Source organism: Bombina bombina, chromosome 4 (genome assembly GCF_027579735.1).
Source record: "Bombina bombina isolate aBomBom1 chromosome 4, aBomBom1.pri, whole genome shotgun sequence".
Lineage (NCBI taxonomy): Eukaryota > Metazoa > Chordata > Amphibia > Anura > Bombinatoridae > Bombina > Bombina bombina.
The window spans coordinates 261,305,383-261,322,481 of record NC_069502.1 but is presented as its reverse complement, the minus strand read 5'-3'; the positions used below and the strand labels follow the sequence as shown (position 1 = coordinate 261,322,481).

At 38.7% G+C, this 17,099-nt stretch overlaps 1 protein-coding gene across 4 annotated transcripts in view; it reads right to left on the bottom strand.

Annotated features, from left to right (window-relative positions):
• Positions 1-2,626: 2,626 nt before the first annotated feature.
• The window catches only part of DGKD (diacylglycerol kinase delta), a 202,331-nt gene continuing 187,858 nt past the window's right edge, over positions 2,627-17,099 (bottom strand). For 3 of the 4 annotated variants that reach the window (XM_053709934.1, XM_053709936.1, XM_053709935.1), the window contains exons 28-30: positions 9,562-9,676; positions 7,011-7,141; positions 2,627-4,207 (exon numbers count right to left, since the gene is read on the bottom strand). In XM_053709934.1, the coding sequence (XP_053565909.1) occupies positions 4,121-4,207; positions 7,011-7,141; positions 9,562-9,676 (333 nt within the window). In that variant the 3' untranslated portion in view covers positions 2,627-4,120. The remainder of the gene's footprint in view (positions 4,208-7,010; positions 7,142-9,561; positions 9,677-17,099) is intronic. The other variant, XM_053709937.1, reaches the window with a different exon arrangement.

Below are 17,099 nucleotides of genomic sequence, written 5' to 3'. Positions count from 1 at the left end.
CCCAGCTGAAGTTACTCATCTCTTCAGTTATGTATGAGAACAGCAGTGGATCTTAGTTACAAACTGCTAAGATCATCAAAAACCTCAGGCAGACTCTTCTTCAACTTTCTGCCTGAGGCTAAAATAGTACAACTCCGGTACCATTTGAAAATAATATATTTTTATAATATATTATTGAAAATAATATATCTTTTTAAAAACAGGAGGGGGAGAGAACGATACACCTGGTCTATCCCATTCCTTAGTAATAATTTCTGAAAACCTCTTTGGTATTGGAAAAACAGGCACTGCATAGTATTTATCCAATCTACACAATTTCTCTGGGACCATAATGGTGTCACAGTCATTCAGAGCAGCTAAAACCTCCCTGAGCAACACGCGGAGGTGTTCAAGCTTAAATTTAAATGTAGACATATCAGAATCAGGTTGAATTATCTTCCCTGAGTCCGAAAAATCACCCACAGATAGAAGCTCTCCTTCCTCAGCTTCTGCATATTGTGAGGGAATATCAGACATAGCTACTAAAGCGTCAGAGTGCTCTGTATTTTTCCTAGTTCCAGAGCTGTCTCGCTTTCCTTGTAACCCTGGTAGTTTGGACAATACCGCTGTAAAGTTATGATCCATAACTGCCACCATGTCTTGTAAGGTAAACGCTATGGGCGCGCTAGATGTACTTGGCGCCTCTAGAGCAGGCGTCCCTTGAGCGGGAGTCATAGGTTCTGACAAGTGGGGAGAGTTAGTCGGCATAACTTCCCCCTTGTCAGTTTCCTCTGGTGATAAATCTTTTAAAGCCAGAATATGATCTTTATAGCTTATAGTAAAATCAGTGCATTTGGTACACATTCTAAGAGGGGGTTCCACAATGGCTTCTAAACATAATGAACAATGAGTTTTCTCTATGTCAGACATGTTTAAACAGACTAGTAATGAGACCAGCAAGCTTGTAAAACACTTTAATAACTGTGAACAAGCAAAAAATAAAAACGGTACTGTGCCTTTAAGAGAAAAAAACAATCACAGAAACTGCAAAACAGTGAAAAAAGCAGTAAATTTTACGAAATTTTTACAGTGTGTATAATAGACTTAAATAGCATTGCACCCACTTGCAAATGGATGATTAACCCCTTAGTTTCAAAACCGGATCAAAAAAACGATATAAACGTTTTTAAACAGTCACAACCAACTGGAACAGCTCTGCTGTGGCCCTACCTGCCCATACAACGACTTTGGAAGGCACAAAAACCCTTTAGAGAGGTCCTATATGTTCAGTGGACTCCTTCAGGGAAGCTGGAAGTCTCAAGCTGCAAAAACTACTGCACGATTTAGGCCTGAAATTAGGCCCCTCCCAACCTGTACTCACAGTGAGAGGGCCATAAAAAACTATCCCTAGGCAAAATCTAGTCAGCCATGTGGAAAAACTGGGCCCCAGAATAAAGTTTTATCACCATTTGTAACAAACGTTTATATACATCAAGCAAACGTTATATCTATTCAGTAATGAGAGTAAATAACAAAAATATTACCCTTTACAGCAAGCATGATACCAGTCGTTATTAAATCACTGTAATCAGGCTTACCTTAAATAAATCAGGTACTGCCAGCATTTTCTAGCTTATCCTCTCTCTAGAAATGTTTTTAACTGCACATACCTCAGAGCAGGAGACCCTGCACGCCATTCCCCCAGCTGAAGTTACTCATCTCTTCAGTTATGTATGAGAACAGCAGTGGATCTTAGTTACAAACTGCTAAGATCATCAAAAACCTCAGGCAGACTCTTCTTCAACTTTCTGCCTGAGGCTAAAATAGTACAACTCCGGTACCATTTGAAAATAATATATTTTTGATTGAAGATAAACTACATTAATGCACCACATCTCTCTAGCAACTACCCATGTCGAGAGCTGCAAGAGAATGACTGGGGAGTGGCAGTTGGGGGAGGAGCTATATAGACAGCTCTGCTGTGGGTGATCCTCTTGCAGCTCCCTGTTGGGGAGGAGAATATCCCACAAGTAATGGATGATCCGTGGACTGGATACACCTTACAAGAGAAAAATAGTGTAGATGGGGGAATTACATTACATCATTACCCGGATTTCTGACTTACCCATAACATATATATAGATTTTATAGCCCTTTGCAGTCCAAAACATGGCCATAAACCATATACTTTTGAACCCTTATAAATAATGTGTCACTAATAATGCAGCCCATATTATTCTATAACAAGATAACAGAAATGTCTTGTAATTACACAGTGTTTAGTGTCCCTTTAACATGGATTATATCAGCACCACAGGATATAGATAGTAGTATATAAACCATGCAGATGAGGTGTTCTGTACAAATATATAAATGTGCTCTGATGTATTGCTCTAAGCTGAATTCATTGCTAAAGTGAAACCTGAAGACATCAGTCATAGCTAAGACTTTTACTGTGAGAAGCACAAACGCAGTTGCAATATTTTTACAGCTAGAACCTATATTACAAGAAGCGTGTGAACAAAAAGTATTGCACCACCTGTATGAAAGCAATATAATCTATAGCAAACTTATTATACTTATAACAGACTGTAAATATTACCATTAAACACATCTCACACAATGACAGAAAACAATAAGGCTCAGATAACTATTAAGACATCATTTACTATAACAATATGGCCTTCTCTTTACACATGGCTATTTACAAGCATTATTATTACATTACAAACTGCAGTAAGGCACAGGACAATAAATATACAGTTAATAAGGGTTAAGTCAGGAATTGTTAAAGGTCAAACATTTTATCCATCTCCTGCAGATAAAAGAAGTGGGAAGGGAGGGACCTGCCCAGGATCAATATCAGAAAAATGATTGACAAGAAAGATAAAAGGATGTGAATAACCCAATCCACAAATAGCTTCAGGAAACTATACTTCATTTTTTTCATCTTTGTCTGTCAGAGAGACAGTGGATTTCTCTAGCAGCCAGAGAGTTATTTGGTCAGAGGTTGTTCCCTGTTTGTGAAATGTACCTGTAGAAATGTAAACAATCTTTTGATCATAGACCAGAGATGGATTTTCTCCTCATTGTTGGGGGTTGTAAAAGTCCATAGTGATCACTGATCACAATATTCTTCTATAATGTCAGAAATATCCCCTCAAGTACCACATCATTTACACATGTGGCGTGTGAGGAAGGTATTCAGTTCACCACAAATCAGAGGCATCCAGTGGAATGAATTCTCCTTATGGACAATCAACATTTGTAGAATTAGATATGAAGAATGAGAACTTGTTTCTTTCAGGAATGTTTAAAATAAATACAGTCCACTGCCATCATGTTTAAGAGAAAAATTCTACAAATATAATACTTTCTAGAGGAGACGGCATCTCTTATTTTATGGTGATTTTAGCTATTATATAGGAAGATGTTTTCTTATGTGTGAACCGTAAAGGAGATTTTGAGGAGTGCAAACACTATATTTTTTTTTATCTTCAATCATAAAAGCAACATTGAAATATATAGAAAATATCTGACATATCGGAACACTCACAAATGAAAAAATACTCATTACTACACTACAAGAAGGTTTATAACTCCTCTAGAAATTACTATAAACTTTGTTATTTCATTGTACAATGTTTGCATGTAATGGCAGTGTCCCTTGAAAAGTCTACTAATAATAAATGTAGAAAGTGTGCATTCACTGTGTGGTGCAAAGACAATCTTTACACTATTCGCTGCACAATAGAATTGATGACTATCTCAAGCAACACAAGATTGCATAGGTCCTCAGGCGAGTGCCCATGACAATGGCTCATAACCAGAATTGCCTTTGAAAGCATCCAGCTTATTCCTTAAGTATGTGAAACAAACGCTAAAACTTGTTTCTATAAATGGATGCATCAATATCTAAAACAAATGTCTCCTGATTGGCAGCAGAAACTCCCAGGGCTCATCTGTGATTGTCTGCTGACATGCCCAAGGCATATTTCTGATTGGCTTCTTTGATACTCAGGGAACATTGCTGGTAAGCTGCAGCTTTAAAAAATAAAACCTAGAAAGTATATGATTGTATGTGGCAATACTGGTCACAGAAATCACCCAGACTGGACTACACATGCTGTGAAAACAGATCCTAATCCACATTGACAGGAGGGGGGCTCAGCTCTCGAATGCTGTGTAGAATTCTCTTCATATGGCCCACCTTTGTCACACCCAGCTCCTGTAGAGCAAGAATAGAGGTTACATTATGCACTACATATGTAGGACCTGTCATTAACAATATTGTAGAAATAAAAATGTGATAAAAGGGCAGGTAGAAAGAACACAAATTGCACTACCTTAGTGAATTTGGAATGTTTTGTACTATGTAATAGACTCTAATCAAAACTCATGTACATTTAGCAGGGAGCTGTTCTTTCATTTAGATAAGCCACACAGAAAAGTATGTTATTTAGAATCTAGTGAAATATTTTAATGGAATTAAAGGGAAAATCTAGACCCAATACTATTCTTTTTTAGTTATTGTTGCATACCAGACAAGCATCTTGCAAGTTGTAAGTACATGAAGCTTTTAAATAATCATTGTTAGCAACGGAAAATGTCCGCCAAGCTATGCGCACACACAGCTTTCTTTTTGTTCTTTCTTGTATGACAGTTTAGCAGAGCACATAAAGGGCTAGATTACAAGTGGAGTGCTAAATTGTTGCGCACCTGCAAACGGGCAAATTTGCCATCTTGCGGGTGCAAGATAATTAACCGGCCATTACATTGTGCTCAGAAAATTAACCCGCTTAATTTTCTAAAAGTGCCCCAAAATGCCCTTTTACATTTTTTTTTTAATTAAAAAAAGCACCTTTTTTAAAATAAAAAACAACTACACTAGGCATTTTGGGGGGCTAAAGTTGGTGGGAGTGGTGTGTAAGAAAAAAAACAGCACTGAAAAGTGCCTTTACATAGTGGTCTATGGGAACTGTGTGTTCCCATTAAATATATATGTATATGACTATATACAGCTGCAGGAATCTAAAAAGAAAAGCACACACAAACACTTCTCATAGTGCAGATCAATGTTAATAAAACACAATACAAATACATAAAATACACCTTCCCCTAGGGTAATCCCTACTCCCAAAATGAGACCTCAATCGTATGAGGTAAGGAAGGGCGATCGGATATGTAAGTGTCCCCACTAAGTCCACAGTAGAAAGGCAGGATGTCACAAACAGTTCTTTTTAGTGGAAGGATTCCGTCGCCCTTCCTTACCTCATACGATTGAGGTCTCATTTTGGGAGTAGGGATTACCCTAGGGGAAGGTGTATTTTATGTATTTGTATTGTGTTTTATTACAATTGATCTGCACTATGAGAAGTCTTTCTGTGTGCTTTTCTTTTTAGATTCCTGCAGCTGTACCTTCATACTCAACTTGGACCTTGGGTTTACCTTGATGAGCAGCACTAAACACTTCTACCAATAATATATATGGAAATGTATTTCTACAAAAGGATAAGACTTTTTTTTATTCATTTATTCTATCTTATTTTACTTTATTTATTATTCATTTCATCCTCATTTTCATTTATTTTATCTTTGCATTTGCATTGTATTTAACTTTGATCTGTACAGTACTCATACCAAAATATTTCTTCCTTTTTTATACTATTATTCACTAGTTATTGTCTAACTAGGTTGCAATCAATTGATTTAAAAGAAGATTTTTTGGTGTGTAGTGTACTGTTTTGTGTGTGTATATAAATTATCACATTTTTATTGAATTTATATTCTTTGAGTTAATATTTAATAGCATTAAATTGTTTGACATTATTATAATTATTTGTTTTCGGGTTCATACTGAATCACTTAAAACACTATTAGAAAACATAATTTAGAGATATTGGGAGTGTGCGCAGTTTTTTCTATATCAGTGGGAACACTTTTATGTACCTACTCATATAGTCATTTTAAACATATGACTATATACATATATATTTAAGTGTTAATATGTGTATATGCAATGTGAATGTGAGGTCGTGATCACATTGCCCCTAACTTGTAATACCAACGCACATTAGTGTGCGCTGGTATTATAAAGTGGAGCGCAGATATCGCTTCAGCGAAAGCGATATATTCCGCTCCACTTATAATCTGGCCCTTAATATTTTTCAGTTAGCTATTTGAAATTGCACATGCACAAATAAGCATGGGCGTCTAAAAAAACGTATTTAAGAATTGATCGTGATTGGAGAAACTTACCAAAATATTCACGCAATAGGTGGGCAGAGCTTGGTAGCCATTTTGGCTCCTAACAAACAATATTTAAATGTTTCATGTACTTTTTACAAGTTCATAGATATGGGACCAGTTGCAGAATGCTTCTCTGGTATGTAACAATAAGAAATCAAAATGATGTATTAGGTCTAGACTGTCCCATTAAAGTTAAACTATAATTTACCAATCGAACAATAGCCATTCAGTGATCATTGGTGGGAGAATGCACACGCCCAGTAATCAAGGATCGATTACACATACAAGGTGTATCTCAGCTCACGTTACTGGTGGGTTGTTAATGTTTTAGGGATATTAGTTTGTTACATAAAACTGGCATATGTAGTAATGTCAGCAATTTTGTAGAAGTTCTGTATATAATTATTGTATAAGTATTTTGTTTAAATACTATTTCAGATCAGACCAGTGCCACTGGAGTATGTGTATTTTGTCTAAATTGTTGTAGCCAGTTAGGGCCTTGAGTTAAATGTCCCTTTTTGGAATGTTACCAAAGATGGTTTAAATGAGTTTACGTAAATCCATTACTGAGCATTAGATGCCTTAGTCAGTTTCAGAGCTGACAATTGTCATAACCATTATTAATGATACATAAAATGAAATAGCTACAGTGCCTCAAGGTAACTAAAATATTACATGCTAAATAATTTATTACCATGAAGCACTGGATTGATGTAATCAAAAGTTGAATATATAAGACAGAAGACATAATCATATTGCACCATGATGTCTGTGAGAGATACCTTGAGGTCTCGGCGCTCCAGGTGTAGGAGCTCACACCCCCTGATGTCATGGCGAGTAAAGACCTCCTTGTACTCAGACAGACTGAGACGCTCCAACCAAAGAGATACCTCCTCTGTCCCCCATAGATAAGCTGTTAGAGAGAGTCCCGAAGTGAGAAACCACATCCCAAAGCAGAGAAAGATTGCTTACCAAGATAAAGATAATGACCCGCAAACCAGAGCAGAGGAATAAGTGAATTTTTAGGCAATATGTTGCTTGTGGAATAGAATGAGAAACACCAAGGAGCAAGCAGTGCATGCTCCCTCATATGCAACTGCCACAGTGTTTATGTCTGGCAATCATGAGGTTAATATAATGCTTCCATACATATGAAAGAGCAGAATTTGTCAGTTCTGATTTGATTTTGATTTGTTTGCAGGGGAAGGGGGTCACTGAAAATGTGAAGTTGAAGATGTTTTATTTTAAACTAACTCAGAAGTATCAGTTATGTATTTCCATCTAATGCTCATTGGCTATAGGTATTTCCTTCTAATGCTCATTGGCTATAGGTATTTCCATCTAATTCTCATTGGCTATAGGTATTTCCATCTAATTCTCATTGGCTATAGATATTTCCTTCTAATGCTCATTGGCTATAGGTATTTCCATCTAATTCTCATTGGCTATGGGTATTTCTATCTAATTCTCATTGGTTAAAGGTATTTCCATCTAATTATCATTGGCTATAGGTATTTCCTTCTAATGTCTATTGGCTATAGGTATTTCCATCTAATTCTCATTGGCTATAGGTATTTTCTTCTAAATCTCATTGGCTATAGGTATTTCCTTCTAATGCTCATTGGCTATAGGTATTTCCATCTAATGCTCAGTGGCTTAAAGGTACATCATACTTATTCTCATTGACTGATAGCTACAGCACTTCCTACTAATGCTTATCGGCATATAGGCACAAATGCTCACATTACGTATAAGCTAATGAAGCTTAGTGTGAAGCGCACAACTCATACCGCTGTATTTTTACTGAAGTAAAAACTTTACTGAAGTGAACTTTTACTTCACATTTTTCAGGCACAATATAGGAAAATGTAACTTTAATAATAGTAAAAAACACCTTATTTGTTTATTTATACATTTTACATATAGAGGATGATATCGCAGATGTGCATCTACTGAATCCATGTCATATAAATATGCTTATTCATCCTCAGTTTTTGCCAAATTATCTTACTCAGCTTAGTAGGAAATGGTTAATAATGCAGACATTTGCTTAAAGTGATGGTAAATCCAAGTGTATAACAAACGCTAGGATTTACCATCACTAAAAATAAACATTAGTTTCTGTCATAGTTTCTTATGAAACGATGTTAAACTCACCCTATCTATAAGGAAAGTATATTGCTACCTCAGCACCTCCGGCCGCCCACAGCACAGCGCTTGGTCTAGAGGTGACGTTTCCACCTCTAGACCAATAGCTGTGCTAGGATGTCAGTTGACACGCACGACTATTGGTTTAGAGATGTAAACGTAATCTCATTGAAAAAAGCCATTTGCCATGGGCGTCTGGAGGCGCTGAGTTAGCGATATTCTTTCCTTACAGATAGGGTGTTTAACGCCTTTTTTTTTTTTTTTTTTTAAAACGATGACAGAAACTAATTTTTATTTTTCGTGATGGTAAATTCTAGCGTTTGTTATACGCTTGGGTTTACCATCACTTTAATAACAACATGGCATTATCAACTGTTAACTCTATATATTTTAGATATTAAAAAAAACACCCTGGGAAATATGTAGCTGATATGTGAGTGCTGAGTCCTGGATTGTATGTATGTACTGTATGTATGTATATATGTATGTATGTATATATGTATGTACTGTATGTATGTATGTATGTATGTATATATGTATGTATGTATACATGTATGTATGTATATATGTATGTATGTATATATGTATGTATATATGTATATATGTATGTATATATAACATTGTACTCATTAATTCTTTTTCAAGAAGTGAGACTTTTTTTTGCCTAAATAAATTGGCGGTTTGTAACTGAATTCAGAATAAATTTTCTCTAAGACATAATAAAGCAAGAAGAGTGATCTGCTGCCTCTAAAGAAAGCTCTGGTATCAGAATCTTTCTGAAGGTGCAGCAACTAATGTGTTCTTGGGTCCTGTACTGATATGTTCTTGGAAGATTCTTATAATACAAGGAAACACTGAATAAAAAAATTGGTCATGAAAACAGGAAATAACAATAATGCCGGTTCTAAAAAAAACAAAAAAACAGTTTTATATTAGTACAATTTTTGTATACAAATCAATATTATTTTTGATAAAAAAAAATTCTATAAAACTGTTTAACAGACAGAGGTTTATTATAATTTAATAAAAATGTAGATTAAATAATATCCTGCATCGAGTTCATCTGGAGAAGCTCACAGGATTCTAGAAATGTTTGGCACCAGCTAAGTAATTGTAACAATGATCATACAGGTACGGTGCTATATAACCCTGTCTGGTAACATATCTCACACAAACAACACATACCCGGTGATGCTGTGATGCTTCCAGTCTCTTTGTTCCTGGTGTTTTTCTCCTTCTTAAATTTGCTTACCAGTCGGAAGCGACTGCTGTGTCTTAACTTGCTATAATCTAATGTCCCCTGTGAAAAACAATAACTTGATATAAAAGAGGAGCCTAATCAAATGGACAAAAAGTATGCAGCTAGCAATGTCTTCTCATGCACAGCAATACTGAATGGTAAATGATGGTGAATGCTGAATCTCATAGCTCAGAATTTAAGATATGGATGATGAAGTTAATGGCAACTATACAGTGCATATAATGTAACTATAATACACCACATAAGAATACAGGATTAACAAAATGGTTCTATTTTATAATCAAATATACAATTGCACATAAAGGGACACTAATTTGTCAGGGTAAGTCATTTTTCCACTACTCTCTATGTGTTTAACCCCCTAAAAAGTGTTAAACCCTTAGGTAAAGTCCTGCTTGGGAGCCGCAAGCATTGTAGCTTTGAAGCTGAACGCAGCCTGTAAAGGATAAACACACCGAGTTCCCACAATGAGTAGTGGAGAAATGACATGCTCTAACAAATCACAGCATGTCAGTTTGCCACTACAGTGTTCTTTTAAGGTGTTTCAAGTTTTAAAAATGTTGGGACATGGGATTTCATGGTGTTTTCTTTATTGTCCCTTTTTGTGTTTTTGCTTTGCACTTATGAGCCCTCATATGTGCTTACTTTGTGCTTCTATGTCTTCCTATCTTCTTTTTGTGCGCTGTGGTAAACTTTGTAATGTCCAAACCCAAAATGGCCCCCCACAGAAAAAATAAATCTGCATATAGAGCTTTGGTAGCAACGCTACACATACCAGACTCACTGTCCAAAGATACTGTCAGATGAGGCTTTTTATCACTGGTGCTGTGGACTTAGCCTTGTTGCACCAAAGATAAGTGATGTTAGGTAAAGTGTGAATGCAAATGTGATATTACAGGTAAACCCGTTATGTACAATAGAACTTACAGTTATCATAGTGGCTCAGTGTTTTCAATGTTAGAAAGCTCGTCATTTTTTTAAAACAGGATTTACATAGTGCACTATTACAAATGGGAAAGGTTGTGGCTAACCTTCCAACCTTTTTTTATACAACGAACTTACTAAAAATACATAATAAGCTATTATATAGTATGAACAAAAAACAAAGGAATAGGGGGCGTCCAAATATAATATATATATATATAGCTGTGTGTGTATAGCATATATAATACAATACAAGAAAGCAAACAAGAGTCCCACAAACAAATGATTCCACATGGCTGTGATTCCTCCACCACGGTAGTTCCTTGTACACCTTCTGATAACACTCTTTAAAACAAAAGAAATCAAGAGCACTAAAATGACCTAGCACAGTTTGGTATAGTGTGTTAGAATGACCAAGAAATGATGGTACAAATATAGCAACTTCAAGTGCTATAAACAGAAGCTGGAACCTCTCAGTCACCCAGTAGACTTTCCAAACCACAATCTTTTTGTGCTTCTTCGAATGTAGGTGAGCGATCAATAATGCCAGCAAAAAACAGCAATAGTAGTAATCATAAAGTTTATTAAAAATATAAAAAAACATAATTTATGCTTACCTGATAAATTCCTTTCTTCTGTTGTGTGATCAGTCCACGGGTCATCATTACTTCTGGGATATAACTCCTCCCCAACAGGAAATGCAAGAGGATTCACCCAGCAGAGCTGCATATAGCTCCTCCCCTCTACGTCACTCCCAGTCATTCGACCAAGAATCAACGAGAAAGGAGAAACCAAGGGTGAAGTGGTGAATGGAGTATAATTTAAAAGATATTTACCTGCCTTAAAAAACAGGGCGGGCCGTGGACTGATCACACAACAGAAGAAAGGAATTTATCAGGTAAGCATAAATTATGTTTTCTTCTGTTATGTGTGATCAGTCCACGGGTCATCATTACTTCTGGGATACCAATACCAAAGCAAAAGTACACGGATGACGGGAGGGATAGGCAGGCTCATTATACAGAAGGAACCACTGCCTGAAGAACCTTTCTCCCAAAAATAGCCTCCGAAGAAGCAAAAGTGTCAAATTTGTAAAATTTGGAAAAAGTATGAAGCGAAGACCAAGTTGCAGCCTTGCAAATCTGTTCAACAGAGGCCTCATTCTTAAAGGCCCAAGTGGAAGCCACAGCTCTAGTAGAATGAGCTGTAATTCTTTCAGGAGGCTGCTGTCCAGCAGTCTCATAGGCTAAACGAATTATGCTACGAAGCCAGAAGGAGAGAGAGGTAGCCGAAGCCTTATGACCTCTCCTCTGACCAGAGTACACGACAAACAGGGAAGACGTTTGTCGAAAATCCTTAGTTGCCTGCAAGTAGAACTTGAGGGCACGAACTACATCCAGATTGTGTAGAAGACGTTCCTTCTTTGAAGAAGGATTCGGGCACAGGGAAGGAACCACGATCTCTTGATTGATGTTCCTGTTAGTGACTACCTTAGGTAAGAACCCAGGTTTAGTACGCAGAACTACCTTATCTGAATGAAAAATCAAATAAGGAGAATCACAATGTAAAGCTGATAACTCAGAGACTCTCCGAGCCGAAGAAATAGCCATTAAAAATAACACTTTCCAAGATAACAACTTTATATCAATGGAATGAAGGGGTTCAAACGGAACTCCTTGTAGAACGTTAAGAACAAGGTTTAAACTCCATGGCGGAGCAACAGTTTTAAACACAGGCTTGATTCTAGTTAAAGCCTGACAAAAGGCCTGGACGTCTGGATTTTCTGACAGACGTCTGTGCAACAAGATGGACAGAGCTGAGATCTGTCCCTTTAATGAACTAGCCGATAAACCCTTTTCTAAACCTTCTTGTAGAAAGGACAATATCCTAGGAATCCTAACCTTACTCCAGGAGTAACCTTTGGATTCGCTCCAGTATAGGTATTTACGCCATATCTTATGGTAAATCCTTCTGGTAACAGGCTTCCTAGCCTGTATCAGGGTATCAATAACCGACTCAGAAAAACCACGTTTTGATAAAATCAAGCGTTCAATTTCCAAGCAGTCAGCTTCAGAGAAGTTAGATTTTGATGTTTGAATGGACCCTGTATCAGAAGGTCCTGTCTTAGAGGTAGAGACCAAGGCGGACAGGATGACATGTCCACTAGATCTGCATACCAAGTCCTGCGTGGCCATGCAGGCGCTATTAGAATCACTGATGCTCTCTCCTGTTTGATTTTGGCAATCAATCGAGGAAGCAGCGGGAAGGGTGGAAACACATAAGCCATCCCGAAGTTCCAAGGTGCTGTCAAAGCATCTATCAGAACCGCTCCCGGATCCCTGGATCTGGACCCGTAGCGAGGAAGTTTGGCGTTCTGGCGAGACGCCATGAGATCTATCTCTGGTTTGCCCCAACGTCGAAGTATTTGGGCAAAGACCTCCGGATGAAGTTCCCACTCCCCCGGATGAAAAGTCTGGCGACTCAAGAAATCCGCCTCCCAGTTCTCCACTCCCGGGATGTGGATTGCTGACAGGTGGCAAGAGTGAGACTCTGCCCAGCGAATTATCTTTGATACTTCCATCATTGCTAGGGAGCTTCTTGTCCCTCCTTGATGGTTGATGTAAGCTACAGTCGTGATGTTGTCCGACTGAAACCTGATGAACCCCCGAGTTTTTAACTGGGGCCAAGCCAGAAGGGCATTGAGAACTGCTCTCAATTCCAGAATGTTTATTGGCAGGAGACTTTCCTCCTGATTCCATTGTCCCTGAGCCTTCAGAGAATTCCAGACAGCGCCCCAACCTAGTAGGCTGGCGTCTGTTGTTACAATTGTCCAGTCCGGCCTGCTGAATGGCATCCCCCTGGACAGATGTGGCCGAGAAAGCCACCATAGAAGAGAGTTTCTGGTCTCTTGATCCAGATTCAGAGTAGGGGACAAGTCTGAGTAATCCCCATTCCACTGACTCAGCATGCACAATTGCAGCGGTCTGAGATGTAGGCGTGCAAAGGGTACTATGTCCATTGCTGCTACCATTAAGCCGATCACCTCCATGTATTGAGCTACTGACGGGAGTTGAATGGAATGAAGGACACGGCATGCATTTAGAAGCTTTGTTAATCTGTCTTCTGTCAGATAAATCTTCATTTCTACAGAATCTATAAGAGTCCCCAAGAATGGAACTCTTGTGAGAGGAAAGAGAGAACTCTTCTTTTCATTCACTTTCCATCCATGCGACCTTAGAAATGCCAGAACTAACTCTGTATGAGACTTGGCAGTTTGAAAGCTTGAAGCTTGTATCAGAATGTCGTCTAGGTACGGAGCTACCGAAATTCCTCGCGGTCTTAGTACCGCCAGAAGGGCACCCAGAACCTTTGTGAAGATTCTTGGAGCCGTAGCCAATCCGAATGGAAGAGCTACAAACTGGTAATGCCTGTCTAAGAAGGCAAACCTTAGATACCGGTAATGATCTTTGTGAATCGGTATGTGAAGGTAAGCATCCTTTAAATCCACTGTGGTCATGTACTGACCCTTTTGGATCATGGGTAAGATTGTCCGAATAGTTTCCATTTTGAACGATGGAACTCTTAGGAATTTGTTTAGGATCTTTAAATCCAAAATTGGCCTGAAAGTTCCCTCTTTTTTGGGAACCACAAACAGGTTTAAGTAAAACCCTTGTCCTTGTTCCGACCGCGGAACCGGATGGATCACTCCCATTAATAACAGATCTTGTACACAGCGTAGAAACGCTTCTTTCTTTATCTGGTTTGTTGACAACCTTGACAGATGAAATCTCCCTCTTGGGGGAGAAAATTTGAAGTCTAGAAGGTATCCCTGAGATATGATCTCTAGCGCCCAGGGATCCTGAACATCTCTTGCCCAAGCCTGGGCGAAGAGAGAGAGTCTGCCCCCCACTAGATCCGGTCCCGGATCGGGGGCCCTCGATTCATGCTGTCTTAGGGGCAGCAGCAGGTTTCCTGGCCTGCTTGCCCTTGTTCCAGGACTGGTTAGGTTTCCAGCCTTGTCTGTAACGAGGAACAGCTCCTTCCTTTGGTGCAGTGGAAGTTGGTGCTGCTCCTGCTTTGAAATTCCGAAAGGGACGAAAATTAGACTGTCTAGCCTTAGCTTTGGCTTTGTCTTGAGGCAGGGCGTGGCCCTTACCTCCTGTAATGTCAGCGATAATTTCTTTCAAACCGGGCCCAAATAAAGTTTGCCCCTTGAAAGGTATATTAAGTAATTTGGACTTAGAAGTTACATCAGCTGACCAGGATTTTAGCCACAGCGCCCTACGTGCCTGAATGGCGAATCCTGAGTTCTTAGCCGTAAGTTTGGTTAAATGTACTACGGCCTCCGAAATGAATGAATTAGCTAGTTTAAGGACTCTAAGCCTGTCCGTAATGTCGTCCAGCGTAGCTGAACTAAGGTTCTCTTCCAGAGACTCAATCCAAAATGCTGCCGCAGCCGTAATCGGCGCAATGCATGCAAGGGGTTGCAATATAAAACCTTGTTGAACAAACATTTTCTTAAGGTAACCCTCTAATTTTTTATCCATTGGATCTGAAAAAGCACAGCTATCCTCCACCGGGATAGTGGTACGCTTAGCTAAAGTAGAAACTGCTCCCTCCACCTTAGGGACCGTTTGCCATAAGTCCCGTGTGGTGGCGTCTATTGGAAACATCTTTCTAAATATTGGAGGGGGTGAGAACGGCACACCGGGTCTATCCCACTCCTTAGTAACAATTTCAGTTAGTCTCTTAGGTATAGGAAAAACGTCAGTACTCGCCGGTACCGCAAAGTATTTATCCAACCTACACAATTTCTCTGGTATTGCAACAGTGTTACAATCATTAAGAGCCGCTAAAACCTCCCCTAGTAATACACGGAGGTTCTCCAACTTAAATTTAAAATTTGAAATATCTGAATCCAATCTGTTTGGATCAGAACCGTCACCCACAGAATGAAGCTCTCCGTCCTCATGCTCTGCAAGCTGTGACGCAGTATCAGACATAGCTCTAGTATTATCAGCGCACTCTGTTCTCACCCCAGAGTGATCACGCTTGCCTCTTAGTTCTGGTAATTTAGCCAAAACTTCAGTCATAACAGTAGCCATATCTTGTAATGTTATCTGTAATGGCCGCCCAGATGTACTAGGCGCCACAATATCACGCACCTCCCGGGCGGGAGATGCAGGTACTGACACGTGAGGCGAGTTAGTCGGCATAACTCTCCCCTCGCTGTTTGGAGAAATTTGTTCAATTTGTACAGATTGGCTTTTATTTAAAGTAGCATCAATACAGTTAGTACATAAATTTCTATTGGGCTCCACCTTGGCATTGGAACAAATGACACAGGTATCTTCCTCTGAATCAGACATGTTTAACACACTAGCAAATAAACTTGCAACTTGGTTACAATCTTATTTAACAAAAACGTACTGTGCCTCAAAGAAGCACTAAACGATTAAATGACAGTTGAAATAATGAACTGAAAAACAGTTATAGCATCAATCCTTGAAAACAACACAACTTTTAGCAAAGGTTTGTTCCCATTAGTAAAGTAACAATAATTAAATTTGAAACATAAAAATTACAGAGCAACGTTTTTAATCACAGTCAATATATAAGTCTCACAGCTCTGCTGAGAGAATCTACCTCCCTCCAAAGAAGTTTGAAGACCCCTGAGTTCTGTTAGAGATGAACCGGATCATGCAGGAAATACAAGAGTAACTGACTGGAAATTTTTGATGCGTAGCAAAGAGCGCCAAAAACGGCCCCTCCCCCTCACACACAGCAGTGAGAGAGAAACGAAACTGTCACAATTAAAACAAGCAACTGCCAAGTGGAAAAATAATGCCCAAACATTTATTCACTCAGTACCTCAGAAAATGCAAACGATTCTACATTCCAGCAAAAACGTTTAACATAATAAATACCTATTAAAAGGTTTAATGTACTTTTTACAGAGTAATTCCAGTGAAGTACCATCCCCAGAATACTGAAGTGTAGAGTATACATACATGTCATTATAACGGTATGGCAGGATTTTCTCATCAATTCCATTCAGAAAATAAAAACTGCTACATACCTCAATGCAGATTCATCTGCCCGCTGTCCCCTGATCTGAAGCTTTTACCTCCCTCAGATGGCCGAGAAACAGCAATATGATCTTAACTACTCCGGTTAAAATCATAGTAAAACTCTGGTAGATTCTTCTTCAAACTCTGCCAGAGAGGCAATAACACGCTCCGGTGCTATTGTAAAATAACAAACTTTTGATTGAAGTTATAAAAACTAAGTATAATCACCATAGTCCTCTCACACATCCTATCTAGTCGTTGGGTGCAAGAGAATGACTGGGAGTGACGTAGAGGGGAGGAGCTATATGCAGCTCTGCTGGGTGAATCCTCTTGCATTTCCTGTTGGGGAGGAGTTATATCCCAGAAGTAATGATGACCCGTGGACTGATCACACATAACAGAAGAAAGGCAACACTTTTCTCAGCCTCCCATGGGCCTATGGCAACTAAATAGTAGCTCAAACAATC